This window comes from Miniopterus schreibersii, assembly GCF_964146895.1.
Source record: "Miniopterus schreibersii genome assembly, chromosome: 9".
NCBI classification, from domain to species: Eukaryota; Metazoa; Chordata; class Mammalia; order Chiroptera; family Miniopteridae; genus Miniopterus; species Miniopterus schreibersii.
The window spans coordinates 6,477,404-6,497,748 of NC_138118.1; the positions used below are offsets into that span (position 1 = coordinate 6,477,404).

Below are 20,345 nucleotides of genomic sequence, written 5' to 3' on the forward strand. Positions count from 1 at the left end.
TCTCCTCCTCTGTGGCTGCTCCCCCCCATTCTTTACCTTGGGTCTCCCCCACTCTGTGGGCCGTGCAGGAACGCAGTGCAGGCTCACGGCTTCTCCACCGCCTCCTTGCCCCTGAAACAGAGTACTCTGGGGGATTTTAATATGGCAAATACAGAGACAATTAAAAAAAAAAAAAAAAGCAAATGCAGAAAAAATTGCAATATGTCCCCAAAGTGTTAGAGTGGCATTTATTCCCATAATGCCTCAGCACCTAAGTGGATCAACAGGGATCTCTCTTAGCTCTTTCTTTATTCTTCCTTTGCCTCTGCTTGAGACCCAAGCTTCAACCGAGCATTGCTTTTAATTCAGGGGCCGATGCCGCTCAGCCTCCTTCAGCAACCGTTTCCTTTGACTCTGCAGACCCAGCTCGCAAATAACCCTGTACAGGAAGACGCGAATCGCACGGTGGCCCCAGGAGCTTTGCTTGCAAACCTAATCATACTCTTAGTCGCCTCCTACACTGTGAGGTAGGTGTTTTAGCGCCGTGTCTCCCACTTAGCAGATGAGGGGGCTGAAGCTCAAAAGGGCTAGATGATTTGCCCAAGATTGCATGGCTACTAAGTGACAACATCAGGACCTTTGCGCTTGACATCCCAGAGGGAAACCTCAAAATAGTCCTATTTCTGGCAAGTAGAGTTACCTGCACAATGTCAGGTGTGTTCCTCTTGGCAAAGTGAGGAGGTGGGGGGGAAGGAGGGAGGCAGAGGGGGATCACTGGGGCCCATGGCATTGCTCACAGCCGGCTCTGCGTAAATTTAAGCAATTAAGGAGCCATGGGGCTAACAAAAAGTCTCCTTTACAAACGGAAGTGCCTTCTGGGAAGATTAAACCTCTTTCGGAGACACCCAGACTAGCCGGATAAACCACGGGAGTTGCTCAGTGCAGCAATTCAAGTGCAGAATGCTTAACCACAAGTCAAGAGGTCTTTAAAAATAAGGTGTTCTTTACACAATGGGAGAGCATATAGCAATGAGAATGAATCAGCACCGACCACATGAATAAATCTCCCAAACAGAAGTAAGTGAAAGAACTCAGACGCCAAAGGATACGTATCAGATGATTGCATTTTACAGAGTTCAAAAACAGGGAACCCAATCCATGGTGTTTTAAAGCGGGATACTGGCTGCATTGGGTGGGGCGGGTGGAGGGGTGGAAGGGGGAGGGATGGAGGCTGGGAGTAAGACAATAGTGGGGCACTCACTACATCCTTTGCCTCTGAAACCCTGAGTATGGGCCACAGGCCTCAGAGTCAGGCAGAACTGGGTTCAAATCCTGGTTCTGCAACTGAGTGACTCTGAACGAGTACCTGAAGGTACTCGTTCAAACCCTGCGCCTCGGGTTTTCCCATCTATAAAATGGGGCTAATGATACCTTCCTCAAAGGGTTGGTCTGAGAAGTCAGTGAAACAATGCATGTGAAGGGCCGGCAGCCTGCGTAGGCGCCATAATAAATGGTAGCTGTGAGCATCCCGCCCCTGCTGCCCCTGGCAGAGCAGGGCCGGAGAACAGATAGGAAAGAGCGAGGCTTCTGTGGTGCAAGCGGGAGGGCCAAACTAGCCCAGTGATCAAAGATGTGCAGAGTCCACAGAATGCCCACAGAGAGGGCTGTTTCTCCCCTCCCCACCGCCCACGACGGCTCCTGAATTGTGTTGCCTACAAGTGCAGGCCAGTCCTATGTAGCCCATACAAAGCCCTTTTGGTCCCATCCATGCAGGCTCTTGCTAGGACATGTGACATTAACTAATTTGCACCGATGCTCTCCGGCAGTTTACTGGAATACCCTGCTGGTTAAGCAGAGTGTTAACCAGAACCTATGACATACAAGGCCTTGACCCAGGCTGAGTGGAATCTGTCTTCCCCCAGGCCAGCAAGGAGCCAGGGGTATCTCCAGCACCCACACAGGGATCACTGGTCAGCAAGCAGAAGGAGCGTCCACAACGTGGATGAGACCGACAGGAAGCCTGGGCAGGAGGAGGGGTTCACTGCAGAGGGCACGGGAAACTTCTGGGTGAGGAAAGTGTTCTGTAACCTGACGGAGGCGCTGGTTACCAGGGCGGACGCATTTGTCAGAACCCATTGAACTGTACGCTTGGAATGGATGCAATTCATTTTATGCAAATTATCCTGTAATATAATTGCTTTTAAAAGAAAAAGAAATGGATGTCTTAGTCACTCTGGGAGTGACCTGGGAGGCCTCAGTAAGGACAACCTCAGTACTTCGTACATGGCCTTGTGGGGGCACAAAAAATAACTTTGCTCCCACCTTCTAAGTTCTAGCTGGGCTCATAATCAAATCAACATGAGAATTTTCTAGCCAGTGTGGCTCAGTGGTTGAGTGTCATCTGATGCACCAAGATGTCCCCGGCTCGATTCCTTGTCAGGGCACATACCCAGTTGCCTGCACCATCCCTGGTAGGGAACTGCAGATGTTTCTCTCTCCCTTCCTCTCTCTCCAAAAATATCAATAAAAACATTTTTTTAAAAAAGTTAACATGAGACAGATTAACAGGAGAAAATATCCAAAATTCATTATAGATGCACATGGGGGGAGGGGTGCCATAGATATGAGATCTAAAGACCCATTGGGCAGTTAAGGTTCATATGCCAATTTGGACAAAGGGGGGTGGGGGCAGAGATTTGAGATTTTAAAGGGGAAGCAGGCAGTTCACAGGTAGGTGAGAAAGACCAAACATGTGACAAATGAATTCTTGCAGGACCACCCAGAAACAGAGGGACATGGGGAAATTCAACAGGCAGGCTCAGCCACCGGTGGTTTATACCCATTGTGAGGCTGAGGTGCTCTCGATTCCTTCGAGCAGGTTTTTCTATCAGAATTCCTTGAGGCAGGTAATGGGGGAGGATCAAAGATACTTTCTGTGTCTTTTGTTTCTTAATAACCAACCTAAAATCAATACCCCAAAAGGCATATTTTGGGGTGGTGGACCATTGGTCCCCCTTAGCCCCATGGTTCTTTTAGCACATTAGCATCTGTCCAGTACTCACAGTTAGCACAGCACTTTCTCCTCTTTGGATCATCACATCCACCCTAGGAGGTGGGCACAGTGAATCCCATTTTACAGCTAAGGAAACAGAGGCACAGCCCAGCTGGAAGAGCCAGCCCAAGTCTTCTGACTCCGAATCCCACCATCTTTCCTGGAAGTGGCCTCGGAGATGACCCAGGTCAAGGAAACTCGGGTCCAGGGCATGTAAATAACTTGACAAAAGTTGCGCTGCTAGTTAAGGACAGAGGCCAAATGGAAGGCGTGCCTCCTCCCACGACAAACAGAATGAGGGATGTCAACTGGGATCCTGCTGAATGCGGCTGGAAGGTGGGCTTTCACGCCCCCTCTGCAACACTCCCTGACCCGGATGGAGCCGAAATCTTAAACAAAAGCAAGGCCCCTCTCACTCGGCCTCTGCCAGCCAGGAGCAGCCCCCACCCCACCCCCCTTGAGTCCCCAGAGTCTTGTAACTCTAACAAACTACAGCAACGCACACATGCATTACCTCACCACAGTCTGGCTGCTTTCCTAGCAGCAATTGTCCAAAGCTTGCTCCATTTCCCCCCTTCTGTTGGCTGCGCACCCTTCGCCCATTCCTCCCGGCTGAAATCACAGAGCTCTGACCCCAGCGAGCCTGCGGGGGGCCTCCGCCTCCTCCCCAAAGCCCTTCCATTAGAAAGAGGCCCCTGGTGCAGCTCGGTTGGATCCTGTGGCCCCTCTGTGTATATATTCTAAAAGTATGTGTATGTGGGGAGCAGAGGGAGAAATATGATCGTGTGTACGTAGGGGGGGAAATCCTGGGAGAATCATAGGAACAGTTGACAAGGGTAAACTCTGGGGACAGGAATTGGAGGGTGGGAAGAGGGAGAATTCGACTTTCCCTTCTGTTTCTTTTCTGTTTTGCGTAAATTTTCCAACCAATGTACATGCATTCCATTTATTTTTGTTTTATGCCAGTGAGGATAGCCTGGGTGGGGACATTTTGTTTTATGTCAATGAGGATAGCCTGGGTGGGGACATTATGAGCACTTTTCTTCTTATACTTAACTGTATTTAAAAAAAAACACACAACAACCACCAAAAAGAAACCCTCAGAGAACTATTAATTTTTGAAAATAAAATAAGCACCTAGAATGCACCACCTCCCTTCCTCCCTGTGACCGAAACATGCAACAACTTAAATAATAGAAAAACTGGGAATGATTCACCCAAACGAGATGGGGCCAGGGAGGGGTGTAGAAAGCCAGGGCCCCGGGAGTGGAGGCGGCTGGCTGCCCATTCTCAGTGAATGCATCGCTCTCCCCTTTGAGCCACTGTCACCCCTTGTCTTCCACCTCCACTGGGGTCCACTCCTGCCTGACATTTTACTCACCGTCGTGACTCGCTTCATGCCCCAGCCCCGACACTCCTCAGACTAATCGTTCGTCTAGGCCAAGGCCAGGACTATCTTACCCCGCCGGGGCTTTGATGTTTTTCAGGCTTAATGCACGGAAAGTAGAAACTAAATAAACAGCTATTAAATATAATATAAGGCTCTCTCGGCGAAGCTGGGAGGTCTGTGGGTTGACACCACCAGGTAGGGCTAAAAGCAGGCGCTCCCCTTGTCTGCTCCCTGAAGTGCAAGTCGAGTTCAGACTCCCTGGCGTGTTGACCAAGACCTTCCCGCTCTGGCCCACACCTGCCTTTCCGCCTGGCTCCCAGACCAGCCCTGCGCCCAGCAGTCCAACTGGTCCACGCGCCACGCCCAGAGCGCACCTGGAGGCTCCCTGCCCCCGGGCCCTTGCTCAGGCCTTTCTCAATCCCTGCCACGCAAAACCCAGCTCACACCCCCGCTTCCTGAAGACTCACATCAAGTCCCCCCGACACACCCACGCACCCACCCACCCCTGCTGAGTTGGCTGCCCCTGCCAGCCTTCCAGGTGCTTCTCGGAGGGCGGACCCCGCCCTGCGTCGTGGTTACCTAAGCTTTTCCCAGCCCTGCCTTCCTCCGGGGTCCGTCGCGGTGCTGGGCCCTTGCAGAAAGGGAGCGGGAGGGACACGAGGCCGGGGTTCGAGTCCCAGGCAGACTCAGGCCAAAGGCTGCACCCAGACTAGGTTGGCAGGGGGTCAGGGTCAGGACCCGGCGAGCCAGTTCCCAATCCCACCCAGTAGGCGGCGCCCGCAGCCTCGTTCCGGCCCAGACGCCTCTGGTTTTGGAAGTTAATTACCTGTCGAGCGAGTTTCCTCCCTGCCCTACTGTCCCTTTAAGAAGGTGATCCAGGTGAGGCCCGGGCTCCGCCCCCCGGCGCCGGCCCCGCCCCCCGCCCGCACCAGGCCCGCGGAGCGCTCCCCAGTCCTCGCGACCCGGCGCCGCCGTGCGCGCCACTGTCCCAGGTCCCGGCCCCGCGCCATGGAGCGGCGCTGGCCCCTGGGGCTCGGGCTGCTGCTGCCGCTGCTGCTCTGCGCCCCGCTGCCCCCGGGGGCGCGCGCCAAGGAAGGTACAGCCCCCGCCCCCGAGGCGCCCCCTGCCCTGGCCCGCCTGGCACCCCCTCGGGGAGCCGGCATTCCTGAGAGGCCTTTTCCTCGCGCCCCTCTCCAGCGCTCTAGTTGGATCGGCCGCCGGGGCATCGACTGGCCGGGCCAATCTTTGCTCTTTGACCCCTGGCAGCTGCTTTCTCTGGCCAGTCACCCCCGCCCCTGCTGGGCAGCAGTTTGCGCCTGGGGGTGGGGTGCGAGGGGCAGCTTCCAGATTCCCACCCCAGCAATGAGGGGGGGCGGGGGGGGGAAGCAAAGGGAGGGGGGGCTCGTGCTCAGGGAGTCCCAGCCTCAGGTGCCCAACCCAGAGATCTGAAGTCGGAGGTGGGAAGTCGCCTCATTGTCAACCTAAGCTGGGCGACAGGGACACCTGCCCATGGGGGAAGGGTTGGAACTCGGGGTGCAGGGGGGCAAGCCTTCCAGCTCTGCTCCCCCAACTTCCCAGACTCAGAGTTGTGCCTTGTACCCCAACTCCACAACTCCAAACACAGGCAGAGCAGGCCTCTTGCCCGTGGTGAGAGCCTCCTGCCCAGGAGCCACCTCTAAGGCTGGGCGTCTGCATCCTACCCACACAGGCCCCCAGAGGCTGAGCAACTGTCTGGCCACGCACCCTTCCATTTCTGCAGCTGACGGGGTCCCCCACGGAGTGAGAGGGTGCAAGCCTGCTGTGTGGCACCTCTCCCTAATGCTTCCTGCCTTGACTTTGGTCAAAGATCCAGCCCTCCAACCCTTGCCCCCCTTTGCTTTCCTCCTGTCACACTCCAGAGGACAAGAGGCTCTTAGTCCCAGGAACTCTTCACTCCCCTTAAGCCTCAGGAAGTCCCAGCTGCTAGGAACAGGATGCGGGAGCCTGGGGGGCTGGGGCCCCAGAATGAGGAATGTGTGTGCTGCACGTGCTGGGGCCTCCTCCCGGAGGTGACAGGCCTCTTTCCTCCCCACCTTCAGTCACTCTGATGGACACGAGCACCTCACAGGGAGAGCTGGGCTGGCTGCTGGATCCCGAGGATGGGGTGAGTGTCAGGGAAGGGGGGAGTTGAGGTTGGCTCAAGGCTGAGGGCCAGTGGGAAACGGGGCGGAGAGGCGGGCGGAGGAACGGAGGCAAGAGCAGGAAAAACTGGAAGCCTCTCCTCTGGGAGGGGAGGGGGAGGGGAGGTGACTCAGAGAGCCTTTTGAATGGGACTTGGGGGGTCAGGCTTCACCCCATGATGAATGCTTCAGTGCCTGGCTCCCCCCACCACCTGCCCCCGTGAGGGAGGGCTGAGTACCTCCGCGGACCGTCTGGGGAGAGAGCTGACCATCCTGGTGATAGTTGAGGGCTAAGACCAAAACAGAAAAGTACCCTCAACCCGAGGTCCATTGATCCCCCCGGAGTTGCACAGATAGGCTCCAGGGGGGCAGGGAGTCCCACAAAAGTGTGTTCAAAATTGTGTCTGTGTGTGGGCATCTTTTTCTGGAGAGGACAGGCAGGGTTTTCATCGCATTCTTCAAAGGGTGTGTGAGCCCCCCAAAGTTAGAAGCTGCCTCAGTAGGGGTCCCCGCGCCTGTGGCACCTCCTCCATCCATCCCAGGGCAGGCGGACCGTGCCTGCCAGCTGTTCAGGTCTGCTCCGAGTCCCCTGGATATGCCTAAAACCCAGGGAGCAGAGGCAGGATCCTGTGAGTCCCAGGGGACACCTCTGGCGCCTCTGCAACACTGTCCAGGAACCATGGGAGGCTGGCCCAGTTGCCTTGGCCTCCAGGTCTCCGGCCTTGGGCTTCTCTTCCCTCTGGTCCTACACCCCATTCTCTGGGTGCCCCCTTTTCCCTTTCCTAGTCCAGTGGGAATCAGCCTCTATTCTTGGGGTTGGGGTGACTTGCTTTCTTTCCCTCTGGGTCCTAGGGTCCTGGCTCAATCTCGGCTCTCCCACAGAGTAGCCTGTAATTATAATTAATAGACTAAACCATAATGTATCCTACAGGAGGGGCTGCTTGGAAAGTCCTGGATTAGGCCAGCCCTAATAGGCGCCTCATCTCATAAACCGGCTAATCACCCCACAATGAGGGCTGCAGGTCCACCTGCTGGCTCCCACGGGCCTTTGCTGTGCCCCTGCCACCTCCACCCAAATTACTCTTCCCTAACCGGGCCGGAGTGGAAGCCAGGCGCCTTTGCCTTCCGCAGCTCAGGCTGAACAGCACCAGGAGGGCAGGAAGACAGCCTTGCTCACACACTCCCACTGTCCTGCTGTGCTCTTTCCTCCCCCTCATCTTTTCAAAACACACACTCAGGTCCAGGCTCCCCAGAATGTACCCACGTAGCAGCCAGCAGCGCCTGAGTGGTAAGTGAAAGGATCCTTGTGGCTGATCCCGGGCAGCTGGTTCTCCCCCTGGCTCGCCGCTGGAACCGAGAGGCGAGTTACAGCTGGGAACATCTGCTTCTCCTGGCCCCAGCTGCAGGCCAGCTAATGAGCTGCACGTTAACCACCCACCGCCCTCCCACCTGCCTTCCGCCACATGCATGCCTTCCACTTGGCTTCCTCATCACAGCTGCCTCTTCAGAACAGGCTCGGGGTGCCTTCCGTCACCCCAGCTTCAGAGCCTTGCCACTCCTGGCCTAATCTGTGAACTCCCTAACATAATGCAGAACTCTGCGCCTGCCCCACGCCACCCCAAATTCCTGGTTTCTTGCCTTTTCCCAGAGCTGAGAGTAGCCAGGGGTGCCCATGCATCATAGTGGAATGACAGCCCCTGGGAAAATGAATTTCTCAGGTAAGGGCCTCCTAGTCTCTTCTCTATAAAATAAGGGGGTTGCAACCAAAGTATCAATGGAATATTTTATAGAATTTTGGAGTTTCTTTCTAAGATGTCTGGCAGGGAAAATACTTACAAATAGCTAGTATTTTTGGAAAAGGAAGAATAATGAAATGGGACACTTGCCCAGTCACCAGAACATGCTATACATCAACTATCGTGAAAGTTTGTCATTGCACAAAAATACTCAGGCCAATGGCACAGAATAGAATGTTCAAAAACAAGCCCACATGCATGAGATGTTAGTATGTGGTAACACTGGAATTGCAAATCAATGCGCCAAGTGTAAGCTTGTCAATAAACAGACAATTGGATGTCTATAATTTAAAAAAAAAAAAAAAGGGCAGATTTACATCTCCCCTTCACACTATACACACACACACAAAGATTCTAGGGAGATTAAAATCTAGACCTAAAGTGAAACCTAAAAAAGTATTAGGAGAAAATATAGAAGATCTTCATAAGTTTGGGGTGGTACAGCCTCCCAAACAAAGCACACAATCCCAGAATCATACAGGGAAAGACTATAGATGTTATTATAGAAAAATTTAAATATGTGGCAACATCAAAGACATCATTAGTGAAGTAAAGTGGCGTGACAGACAGGGAAAAAATATTTGAAACCTGCATTTCAAGCAAGTGATTAATGTCTATAATACTTTTTTAAAAATCATCCAAATGAAGAGTCAAAAGATAATAATGACCACCCCAATAAATTCAGTTATAAATCAATAAATATAACGATAGAATATCAGGCAACAGGTAATTGCGTAAAAATACAAATAGCCCAGCAAATTACCACAAAACTTAAAGACAATAAGAAAAAAAAAATACAAATAGCCAGTGAACAAAAGAGAAACATACAACCTCCTCTCAAATGTCAATTAAAATGGCAGGAAGCTGTGTCTTGTCTATACGACTAGCCAAAAGTAAGAAAATTATTCATATCCAGTGTTGATGAGCTTTGGAGAAAATGAGCTCTCAGGCATTATTGGTGGAAGTAGAAACTGATAAGACTTTTTGGAGGACAATTTGCCAATATCTTCTTATAAAATGCATAATATGTTTACCTTTTGATATAGCAGTTCTATAGAAATCTTATAGAAATCTGTATATGTTTACTTAAAAAAAAACAACAACTAAAAGCTACCTAAATGCACAACAATAGGTGAACGATTAAATAAATTCTGGTAAATCTATACAATGGACAACAGTTTTATGGCTTGATAAAAAGAATTAGGCAGATCTATATACACTCATATGGACATCTTTCAAAAAGCAAAATAGTAGCTTATAGAATAATGCTTGTATGTTTTTAAAAAACATTTATGTTGAACACATACGTTCAACATAAAAACATAAAAACATTCAGACATTTCTCTATGGGCACTGAAAATGGTCTGTAAAGTTTTACTCCAAACTGTTAAAAGTGGCTTCCTCTGGTAGAGGGGTGGACACATGGGAAAACTTTCACTTTTTAATATATGTAAATTTTTGTTGTTTGACTTTTTATAATAAGCACATAGAGACATAATAATTAGCAGCATACACTCAGGAGCCTAGAGGGCCTGGGTCCACATCCCAGCTCTGCCTTGTAATAGCTGAGTGCCTTGGGCAAGTCATTTGACCTTGCTGTGACTCAGTTTCCTCATGGGGTGAGCTTATAATTGTTTCCCCATGGTGAGCACGATGTAGGACAAGAGGTCATTAACTAAGTTTAAAATTCTCTTACTGTAAAAGAAATTAAGGGGGCTGAACTGGATGGTGTTTTAGAGTTGCTGATTTTGATGTGGCCGTTCCTGGAACGCATGTTGGAGAGAGTGAGATTCCCTTATTATTTTTTAAATATGTTTTTATTGATTTTTTTTTTTTTAGAGAGAGAGAGGAAGGGAGAAGGAGAGAGGGGAACATTGATCAGCTGCCTCCTGCATGCCCCCCACAGGAGATAGAGCCCACAACCTGGGCATGTGCCCTGCCCTGACCAGGAATTGAACCAGCAGCCCTTCTGTGCATTGGACGACACCTAACCACTGAACCACACCAGCCAGGGCAGAGATTCCCTTACACAGAACAGTTCCTTGCTGCCTCTTGCTCTCCAAAAGCCTAGGGGCCTCAGCATTAAACACAGTCTCTGAACAAGTAGGCAGAAAGGCTTTGTGAATGGGCTTTTGCTAGGAAAGCCTGCCCTTGGGGTACTTGAGAGCTCCGCTGATGAAGTAGGTCAACACTGCTCAGATGCTTGCACTTAGGATGGGCTCATGGAAGGGGGAAGGGCTGTCTAGGAAGGCACAGGGGGTGTTGTCTTACCCCTCCTACATCCAAATAAATCCCTGACCCTAACACTTAACCTCCTATCCTGGGGCTCAGGGGTGGGGAGAGGGCAGGACAAATAGCATGAATCTGGGAGGCTCGGATGCCAACCTCCTTGCCATCAGCTCTAGAAAATCGGGGTCTGGGGAGCAGGAGATACGGGGAGCCTGACTTTGCCTTTCTTCTGGCAGTGGAGCGGGGTACAGCAGATGCTGAATGGGACACCCCTGTACATGTATCAAGACTGCCCAGTGCAAGGAGGCGGGGACACCGACCACTGGCTTCGTTCCAATTGGATCTACCGCGGGGAGGAGCCCTCGCGGGTCCTCGTGGAGCTTCAGTTCACCGTGCGCGACTGTAAGAGTTTCCCCGGGGGAGCCGGGCCTCTGGGCTGCAAGGAGACCTTCAACTTTCTGTTCATGGAGAGTGACCAGGACGTGGGCGTTCAGCTCCGGCGGCCCATGTTCCAGAAGGTACTTTCACCCCTCGGTGCCAGTTGGGTCCTGACCCTGATCCCTGCCTCGCTGCTTTCCATGTCCCCACTCAGCTAAGAAAAAGAGAAGGTGCCAGCCCTAGCCGGTTTGGCTCCGTGGTTACAGCGTCGGCCTGCGGACTAAAGGGTCCTGGGTTCGATTCCAGCTAAGGGCACATATTCAGTTGCCAGATGGGCTCATGTGGGAGACAACCAATAGAAGTGTCTCTCTCACATCAATAGAAGTTTCTCTCTCTAAGAAAAAAAAAAGAGAGAGAGAAGGTGCCAGAAACAGGAAGAGAATCTAGGTGTCAGAGAACGAAAAGACAGTGGGACTAGAGTTCACAAGAACTGGATTCGAGAACCTTTTTTGCTGTGTCCCGACTTTGGGCCCATCACTTAACCTCTCTGAGCTTTGGTTTCCAGTGCCAGCCTCATCCATTGTAGAGGCGTTTGCAGGCATCCACTGAGGTAACAGCATGCCCTGGTGGGGGCAGGGCAGGGCAGGGCAGGGCAGGGCAGGGCAGGGCAGGGGAGTTTCAACTTCTTCCATCCGTACCCAGGACGTCCTTGCATGCCCATCCCCATGAGCATGGCTAGAGTTGTGCAGGAAGATGGTTCTCTGCAGGCTGTCTCCTGTACCATCCCTTTCTTTTCCTACTCAAAAAAAAAAAAATGCACTGGAATGCTGAAGAGTTAGGAGATGATTAAAGGATGTGCTCACATTTTTCCCCAAAGAGACAATGTTGTAAAGTTTGTTGTTCATGATAAATTAATTACGACACACTCTATAACTGATCAGCACCCCATGGGCACTGAGGCGGGACCAGAGCCTGGAACAGCAGACCTTATATGACCTGTAGCTCCACGGCCTGGGTTCGAAACCTAGCTGTGTGGTCTCAGACAAGGTCTCTGACCTCTCCCAGCCTTGGTCTCCTCATCTGTTGGACGGGATGGCTGCTCATCCCACCTCTCAGGGTCATTGCACCGACTCAGTAGCACAAGGCACTCAAATGCTCAGCTTGGTAGCTCACATGTAAGAAGCTCTCGGTTTTTGGTTGTATGATTGTTAAGTATTAAACAAGCAATCTTTTCTGTTGTGTGGCTGCCCCCCCTCCCCCCACCTTCTTCCCAGGTCACCACTGTGGCTGCAGACCAGAGCTTCACCATCCGAGACCTCGCATCGGGCGCCGTGAAAATGAACTCAGAGCTCTGCTCCCTGGGCCACCTGTCCCGCCGAGGCCTCTACCTCGCTTTCCACAACCCCGGGGCCTGTGTGGCCCTGGTGTCCGTACGGGTGTTCTACCTGCGCTGCCCTGAGACCGTGCACGGCTTGGCCCAATTCCCGGACACTCTCCCTGGACCCAACGGGCTGGTGGAAGTGACGGGGACCTGCTTGCCCCACGCCCAGGCCAGCTCCGGCCCCTCGGGAGCACCCCGCATGCACTGCAGCTCCGATGGCCAGTGGTTGGTGCCAGTGGGGAGGTGCCACTGTGAGCCTGGCTATGAGGAAGGTGGAGAGGGATGCCTTGGTAAGGAGGCTGGAGGAGGTGGTGACAACCTGCAGGGACTCGGGGGAGGGGGACAGTGTCCAGGGTGCCAAAGGAGGGAGGGAAACCAGGGCTCCATATCAGAGATTATTTAACTAAGTGGGTGTCTGAGGGCCCCAGGGAGACACATCAGGGGTGTTTCCGCTACAGGGATGGGGGAAGGGTGTGATTCTACCTGTAGAAACACCGCTCAAGCACAGCTCTGTGACTCTCTCCCCAGCCTGCCCAAGTGGCTCCTACCGGGCGGATGTGGACTCACCCCATTGTCTCAAGTGCCCCCAACACAGCTCGGCCGAGTCTGAAGGGGCCACCTTCTGTATCTGTGACAGTGGCCACTACCGAGCCCCCGGGGAGGGCCCGCAGGTGGCGTGCACGCGTGAGTCCTGGGGCAGGGCCTGGCCATCTGGAGGAGGTGGGGTCTTTGCTCGGCCCATGGTAGGGTTGGAACTGCCCAGAGCTTATCAAGTATTGGGCACTGACCGACTGGGGTGCCGGACCCTTCAGGATTCCTCTGCTCCCCTGGAAGAATGCAGAGCCCAGGTTAAGCTACTTTCCCCACAGTAACAGTAAAATGTCCTGGGGTGGTGGGGAGCCAGCAGCTTTGTCTCCTCCTGATGGCCCCTCTTCTCCCACAGGTCCCCCTTCCATCCCTCAAAACCTGAGCTTCTCTGTTTCGGGAACTCAGCTCTCCCTGCGTTGGGCAGCCCCAGCAGATACGGGGGGGCGCCAGGATGTGAGGTACAGCGTGGTGTGTTCTCAGTGTCGGGGAGCAGCGCAAGGCGAAGGCCCCTGCCAGCCCTGTGGGGGGAATGTGCGCTTCTCCCCCAGGGCCAGTGGGCTCACCACGCCTGCTGTGCGAGTTGATGGCCTCGAACCCTACGCCAACTACACCTTTTGCGTTGAAGCGGAAAATGGAGTGTCGGTCCTGGGCAGCTCCCAGCCTGCCAGCGCCTGGCTCAGCATCAGCATGGGGCACACAGGTGAGGGGCCTGGGCAAGGGTTGGCCCTGGAGGAAACCACGGGAACAAATTGATGGGCAGGAAGCAAACGAAAACCTACTCAAGTTATTTCCTTTCTTCCAAATCCACTGGAACCCTCTGGATGTAGAGTCTCTATCAGGCCTAACCCTGAGGCTGGTCAAGAAGGAGCCCAGGCAGCTGGAACTGACCTGGGCAGGGTCCCGGCCCCGCAGCCCCGGCGGGAACCTGACCTACGAGCTACACATTCTGAACCAGGTGAGGAAGCAGCTGAGAGTCTCCGGGTCTCCGTGTCCGTGACTTGCACACTCCAACATCCTAGCAGGGGTGCAGGATCGCTCTCCTGGGACAAAAGCCTACACAGATCCCTGCCAGGACTGTTTCCCAACCCATCCCCTCCCCATGTGCTCCCAAGATCTCCCCGCCCCTCCTCCAGGTCTGGCTCTGCCCAGCCCAGTCAACACGAGTCCCCACCCACAGGATGAAGAACGGCACCAGACGGTGCTGGAACCCAGGGTCCTGCTGACGGAGCTGCAGCCAGACACCAAGTACATTGTCAGGGTCCGCATGCTGACACCGCTGGGCCCTGGCCCTTTCTCCCCTGACCATGAGTTCCGGACAAGCCCGCCAGGTGGGTGGCTTATCCTTTGTTCTGCCCCAAACACACAGACACCTGTCATCCCCGTGAGGCTTCTGAGACCCTGTTCCAGTCGGTGACCCTTCCTCTCTCTCCACACACACACACGTGTGCACACATGCGCCCACACACAGGCAGAAGCCGCTTCAGGGGAGACTCACACCAAGCCCCCTCCCCACAGTGATCTCATACACACCTCCCGACGCTGGGTACCGCCAGCCAGCATCCTCAACTCTCCTCAAGGCTCAGAGAGCGCCCAGCCTCAGCAGCCCGAGCTGACAGTCCCTGTGGGCAGCCCTTGCCCGCTGCTCCCTCTCTCACACACCTGTCTCCCAGGAAGGGGACACACACCTGAGGCTCGCAGAGAGCCCTGCCCCGGGGCTTGCCCTTCTGGTCTCCATCGTCCCTGTGGACTCTGGCCCCCCAGACCTCCTCACCTTGTGTGCCACAGTTTCCAGGGGCCTGACTGGAGGCGAGATCGTGGCCATCATCGGGACGCTGCTAGGTGTGGGGCTGCTGCTCGGGATCTTTGTCTTCTGCTCCAGGTGCCGCCCCTGCCCCTCCCCAGCCACTATCCTGGGTCCCCTGTCTAATCAGAAGCCCCCGAATGCAGCCCCAACATTCCCTAGCACCAAAGCTCCACTGTGCCCCCACCGTCACCCTGCACCCTGGAAAACTCAACCAGAGGCCATTGGGCCCCTGACGTGGTCCTGGGACCCCAAATAAACCATCCCCACCCCTACCTACAGGAAACGTCGGCGACGGCAGCAGAGGCAGCTTGATCGTGTCACCAATGTGGACGGAGGTGAGCTAGGAGCACCTGTGCACGTGTGCGTGCGTGTGTGCATGTGTATGTGCGTGTGTGCATGGGCGCATGCATATGTATTGGGAGGTGCCCCTGGGACGGGACCGAGGAACCCAACTCTGGGGGCACAAGTGAGCTCTATTGTCTTTAGGCTTCTCGTGTTTTGCTACCTAATTAACTTTGGTTAATTAACTTTGTGCTGATGGTGCCCCAGAGGCTCTGTGCAATTACCTGCTAGCTGCTGGTGCCACTGTACCAGCACCCGGGCTCTGTGCAGCCTCCCCCAACCTGGCTGGCCAGGCCTGGGCTGAGGCCGGGTGGGAGGGGGACGGCCTGGCAGGCTCCCTGAAGTCCTCCAAGGCATATGGGCTTCCTGCCAGTCACCTCATTAGATGCCCCCAAATCAGGGAGTCAGCAGTCCATCCAAGTGACAGGGTGGGAGTGAGGTCTGTCTGGGAATGCGAACGAGGCGTGAGTGATCGGAGGAGCCTGGCGCGCAGGGGCGAGGGGGAAGGGTAAGGCCTTTGAAGCCCAGGTCACGAGGGATGGGAAGCCTGGGTGACTCGAGGCCACGACAGTCTTGGGCCTGGGTTCCAGCCCACTGCTCTGGGCCTCGGGACGTGAGGACACAGGAACTCTGCGCATGGACAAGAGGAAGAGAAGCTGGCGGTGGAGGCTCCATTGCTGAGATTAGAGACTTTCTCCCACTCCAGCCAAAACAGGACTCCTCGGGGAACAGAAAAATGAGGCCCCCATCACTTCGGAGCCCTGAAGGTGGCGCTCCTCTGGCTGAGCCTCCCCTGTTCTCTCCGCAGAGGACAAGCTGTGGCTGAAGCCTTATGTGGACCTCCAGGCATATGACGACCCCGCCCAGGGGGCCCTGGACTTCACCCAGGAGCTCGATCCCTCCTGGCTGATCGTGGACACTGTCATAGGGGAAGGTGAGCCCAGCTGGCCCCTCTGGGTGGCAGCACCGAGCCGCCTCCTTGGCGTTCCCCGTGGAGCCCAGCTGGCTAGAGAGCTCCCAGATGAGTTCCCTCTGCCCAACCCTCTGTCCTTGAACGGCCGTGGTTGTCTTCTAGCCCCCTTATCGAGTGTCCTGGAGCAGCCCCTGCCTCATACACAGTCTGTCTCTGTGGTTTCAGAGTTTCTGATAAAGAGCATTGGACACATTGTCCTTGTCAATAGGGGGGTCACTGTGCTCAGGATTGGGCTCTTCGCAGATGGTTCCCAAACGAACGTGGGAGAGGTTGAGAGCCTTCCTCACCCCCCATCACACCGCACCAGGGCCCAGTGTCCTTGGGCTGCCCCGATCCCTTGGGTCACCGGGGAAAATGGATCTGAGCAGAGAACAAAGCTTGGCAGTGTCCATGCTGATTGCACGGCCAGGCCGGCCAAGCTTGACCAGAGGAACTCACGGAAGAGAATGGCAATGGTCAGCCTCCCCTGTCACTGTGCTCTGGCCGTGGACCAGCCTGCCCTTCATGAACACACCCCAGTACCATGCACAGCCCCCACTGTCCCAGCATTTACTGAGCACCTGCTGTTTGCCAACAACCGTGCTGACCCAGGAGACAGTGCTGAACAGGTTGCAGAAATGCACTCCTGTCCCCGACTCCTGTCCCCTTCCCTAGGAAGTACAACCCAGCCTTTGCTCTAGAAAGGACACACCAGGTTTCTGATCCAGAAAAGAAAAATCTAGGGGACCAAAGGATGTCATCCGTCCCCTGTGGGGAGCCTGACAGTGCATCGGGCCATGACCCTGTTTTCTTTCCACCCAGGAGAGTTTGGGGAAGTATATCAAGGGACCCTGAGAATCCCCAACCAGGACTGCAAGACTGTGGCCATTAAGACCTTGAAGGACACGTCTCCAGACGGCCAGTGGTGGAACTTCCTCCGAGAGGCAACAATCATGGGCCAGTTCCACCATCCACACATTCTGCACCTGGAAGGCGTTGTCACAAAGAGTACGAGGATTGGTCTCCAGAGTGTGGGTGGGGGAAGGGGGTGAGACCACCAGAAGTGGAGGGAAGCTGTTTTGCCAAGGGTAGGAAATCTGGTTATGGTGGTTTTGGGCGGAGATGGGGTGGAGGCTGCCATGGTGATGTGTTTTGTGTCTCAGGAAAGCCCATCATGATCATCACGGAGTTTATGGAGAATGGAGCCCTGGATGCCTTCCTGAGGGTGAGGAGGGCAGAGGACCAGCTGGGAAGGGCGATGCACCATGGAGCCCCGGGTGTTGGCTCCTGGTCTGCAAAGAGGCAGCCCTGCCCATCCTCTAACCTTCCTGTTCACCCTGCTGCAGGAGCGGGAGGACCAGCTGGTCCCCGGGCAGCTGGTGGCCATGCTGCTGGGCATTGCATCTGGTATGACCTACCTCAGTGACCGTAATTATGTCCACCGGGACCTGGCCGCCAGGAACATCTTAGTGAATCAGAACCTGTGCTGCAAGGTGTCTGACTTTGGCCTCACCCGTCTCCTGAACGAGTTTGATGGTACCTATGAAACCCAGGTGAGAGCACTCACCACATACACATTCGCAAACACAATTTCATGTCATGAGTACTGACACACATGTACAACAAATACAGGACGCGTGCTGGTGTGGACGCAATGCTCTGGAACTCATCACCTTTCTGTCCTACATGCCCTATTAGGGAGGAAAGATCCCCATCCGTTGGACAGCACCTGAAGCCATTGCCCATCGGATCTTCACCACGGCCAGTGACGTGTGGAGCTTCGGGATTGTGATGTGGGAGGTGCTGAGTTTTGGGGACAAGCCCTACGGGGAGATGAGCAATCAGGAGGTGAGCCCGGGTACTAGCCATACCAGTCTTCTCCCAAATCCTCCCATGGCTCTCCCTGTACATATCCCAATTTCTTCTTCCTGACCCAGTTTTCCTGCCCTTCTGTCCCCTCTGGTCCCCTTTGCCTCACACCCTGTTCTCCTTACAAGTGGTCGGGGTGGGGGTGGGGGGAGGTTAGGGATCCTTTGCAATGATCTTGCATGAACAGATTTCTTATGGGCTCCAGGTTAGCTTCCTGCCTCAGGCCTCTCTTGCTCTCTCCCCTCCGTAGGTAATGAAGAGCATCGAGGATGGGTACCGGCTGCCCCCGCCCGTGGACTGCCCTGCCGCTCTCTATGAACTGATGAAGGGCTGCTGGGCCTATCACTGTGGCCACCGGCCCCGCTTCCACCAGCTGAAGACACAGCTGGAGCAATTGCTGAACACCCCCCACACCCTTCGGACCATGGCCAACTTTGATCCCAAGTAACCACACAGGGGAGGGGGACAGCACTCGGAGGGCAGGCCCAAGAGAATGGGGATGGGCGGTCAGACACCTCCACCAGGTGCTGGGCCTGCAAAGCTCCAGACGGAGTCCAGCTTAGGAGGCCTGACCACCGTGTGCACCCTTGGGGAGTGGCCACCTTGATGGAGATGCGGTCCCACCCTTGATAGCTGTAATTTGATAGAAGATAGAAAGCAAACAGTGAGGTGGGAAGCAGATATGAGCAGGGCTTACAAGCTGACACCTGCTCCAGGGAGCTTGGTTTTAGACTGGGGTGGGGAAGACAGAATCTGGCAAGCGATAGACAATGGGATGTGTCATGACTTCGAGGGGCAGCTTTGTGGGGTCTGGGAAGGCTCCCAGATCACCTGCCCAGCGTGGGTTTGGAGAGCTGAGGGCAAACTGATTGCAAATAGTGCAGGGTGACCCAGCACCCAGCTCAGGGCCAGTGGCCAGAGATGAAGCTGGAGAGATAGGAGGGTCAGTATGAAAAGGACCAGCTCTGCTGAGAAGTTTGGACTTCGACCTGAGCACAGAGAACTATTGACCCGTTTTTAAAAACTGTCCAGGGGAGGCACAAAGTCAGAATTGCATTTTACCAAAAACATTGGCAGGATGTGGAGAAGGCGGGAGGCAGGCAAGGCTGGACTTCGCATGCTTTATCAGGAAAACCAGCCCTGGCCTGCCGGCCTGTGTATCAAACCACCATATATAACCTTGTTTCTGGGGAGAAAATATGTTTCAAGCTCCAACTTTTGAAACTGTCTTTCGGAGCACAACTCCCTCATACACTGGAGACTGCATGTGCTAATCTTTCTGGAATGTTGGATATTTTCCCCCCAGTAGATTTACTTTGCTAATGGTTTTTGGCTCTGGCTGGCTTTAGTACAGGAACACTCATTGTATTGTGGGTGTCAGAGTGCAAGAGTAACAGCCAAGGTTGGAGGTGGCAAGCAGGGGCTGCTCCCAGAACTCAAGGGGCCACCCTGGAGAGGCAGGACCACACCCAGGCCCCCGCCTCTGCTTCATCTCAGCTGGGATAGTGGATACGTTCCCAGAACTGGCTGCTCCAGGGGAGATGGGCTGGTGGTAACCTAGAGTTGGGAACTGGCAGGGCTGCCACCTCCCCCAGGACTGTCAGCCTGCCCGCTGCTGTGAGCGCACCAGGAAACAGGCCAGGAAATGGGTTCACAGACAATGGCCTGGCTAATCCACAAAGTCTAGATAATCTCTATGCCCAGACACGAGCTTGGATGCTGGCCCCAGATGCTCACAGGCTGAGCCCTGGTTTCAGGAAAGCCAACTGGAGGACAGCCCCTGCCTCCCGCTGTGTGACTGAGGTAGCCCATGTCCCACAGGGTGACCCTTCGCCTGCCCAGCTTGAGCGGCTCAGACGGGATCCCCTATCGAAGCGTCCCCGAGTGGCTGGAGTCCATTCGCATGAAACGCTACATTCTGCACTTCCGCTCAGCCGGGCTGGACACCATGGAGTGTGTGCTGGACCTGACAGTGGAGTAAGGAGCCTGGGGACCCGGCTGGGGTGGGTGGCTGGGGTTTGAGCCCGCACACTCACCGACCCCCTTCCTTGACCACAGGGACCTGGTGCAGATGGGGATCACGCTGCCGGGACACCAGAAGCGCATTCTTTGCAGTATTCAGGGATTCAAGGACTGAGCCCTCCCCTCCCCCACCCTGTCCTCAGGAAGCAAGGGTGGGGCCAGGGTCACTCACATCCCTTCCCTCAGCCTACCAGGCCTTGGTGCTGCTCCCGCCCACCCTTCCCTAAGGAACTCACATCTGGAGCCTGGGAGACTTTTCAAAAGAACTGTTGGGGTAGAAGTAAAACCATAGTGCTGGGAGGGGGCTGGGGGAGGGTTTAATATATATATACATACACATATATATTTTTATAAATAAACAGGAGCTGAGTTTTCACCTTGGCCCCGGTTTTTTAATCCCTCCA

The 20,345-nt window shown here is 54.5% G+C and overlaps 1 protein-coding gene across 1 annotated transcript; it reads left to right on the forward strand.

Annotated features, from left to right (window-relative positions):
- Positions 1 to 5,352: 5,352 nt before the first annotated feature.
- Positions 5,353 to 20,340, forward strand: EPHA1 (EPH receptor A1). Its single transcript, XM_081148029.1, has 18 exons — positions 5,353 to 5,517; positions 6,500 to 6,564; positions 10,842 to 11,123; positions 12,258 to 12,654; positions 12,893 to 13,048; positions 13,308 to 13,652; positions 13,780 to 13,907; positions 14,130 to 14,280; positions 14,738 to 14,831; positions 15,036 to 15,091; positions 15,907 to 16,032; positions 16,873 to 17,058; positions 17,214 to 17,275; positions 17,397 to 17,603; positions 17,749 to 17,898; positions 18,170 to 18,363; positions 19,741 to 19,896; positions 19,978 to 20,340. Exons 1-18 carry the CDS (start codon positions 5,430 to 5,432, stop codon positions 20,054 to 20,056), a joined length of 2,922 nt encoding a protein of 973 aa, XP_081004155.1. The 5' UTR covers positions 5,353 to 5,429; the 3' UTR covers positions 20,057 to 20,340.
- The last annotated feature ends 5 nt before the right edge of the window (positions 20,341 to 20,345 follow it).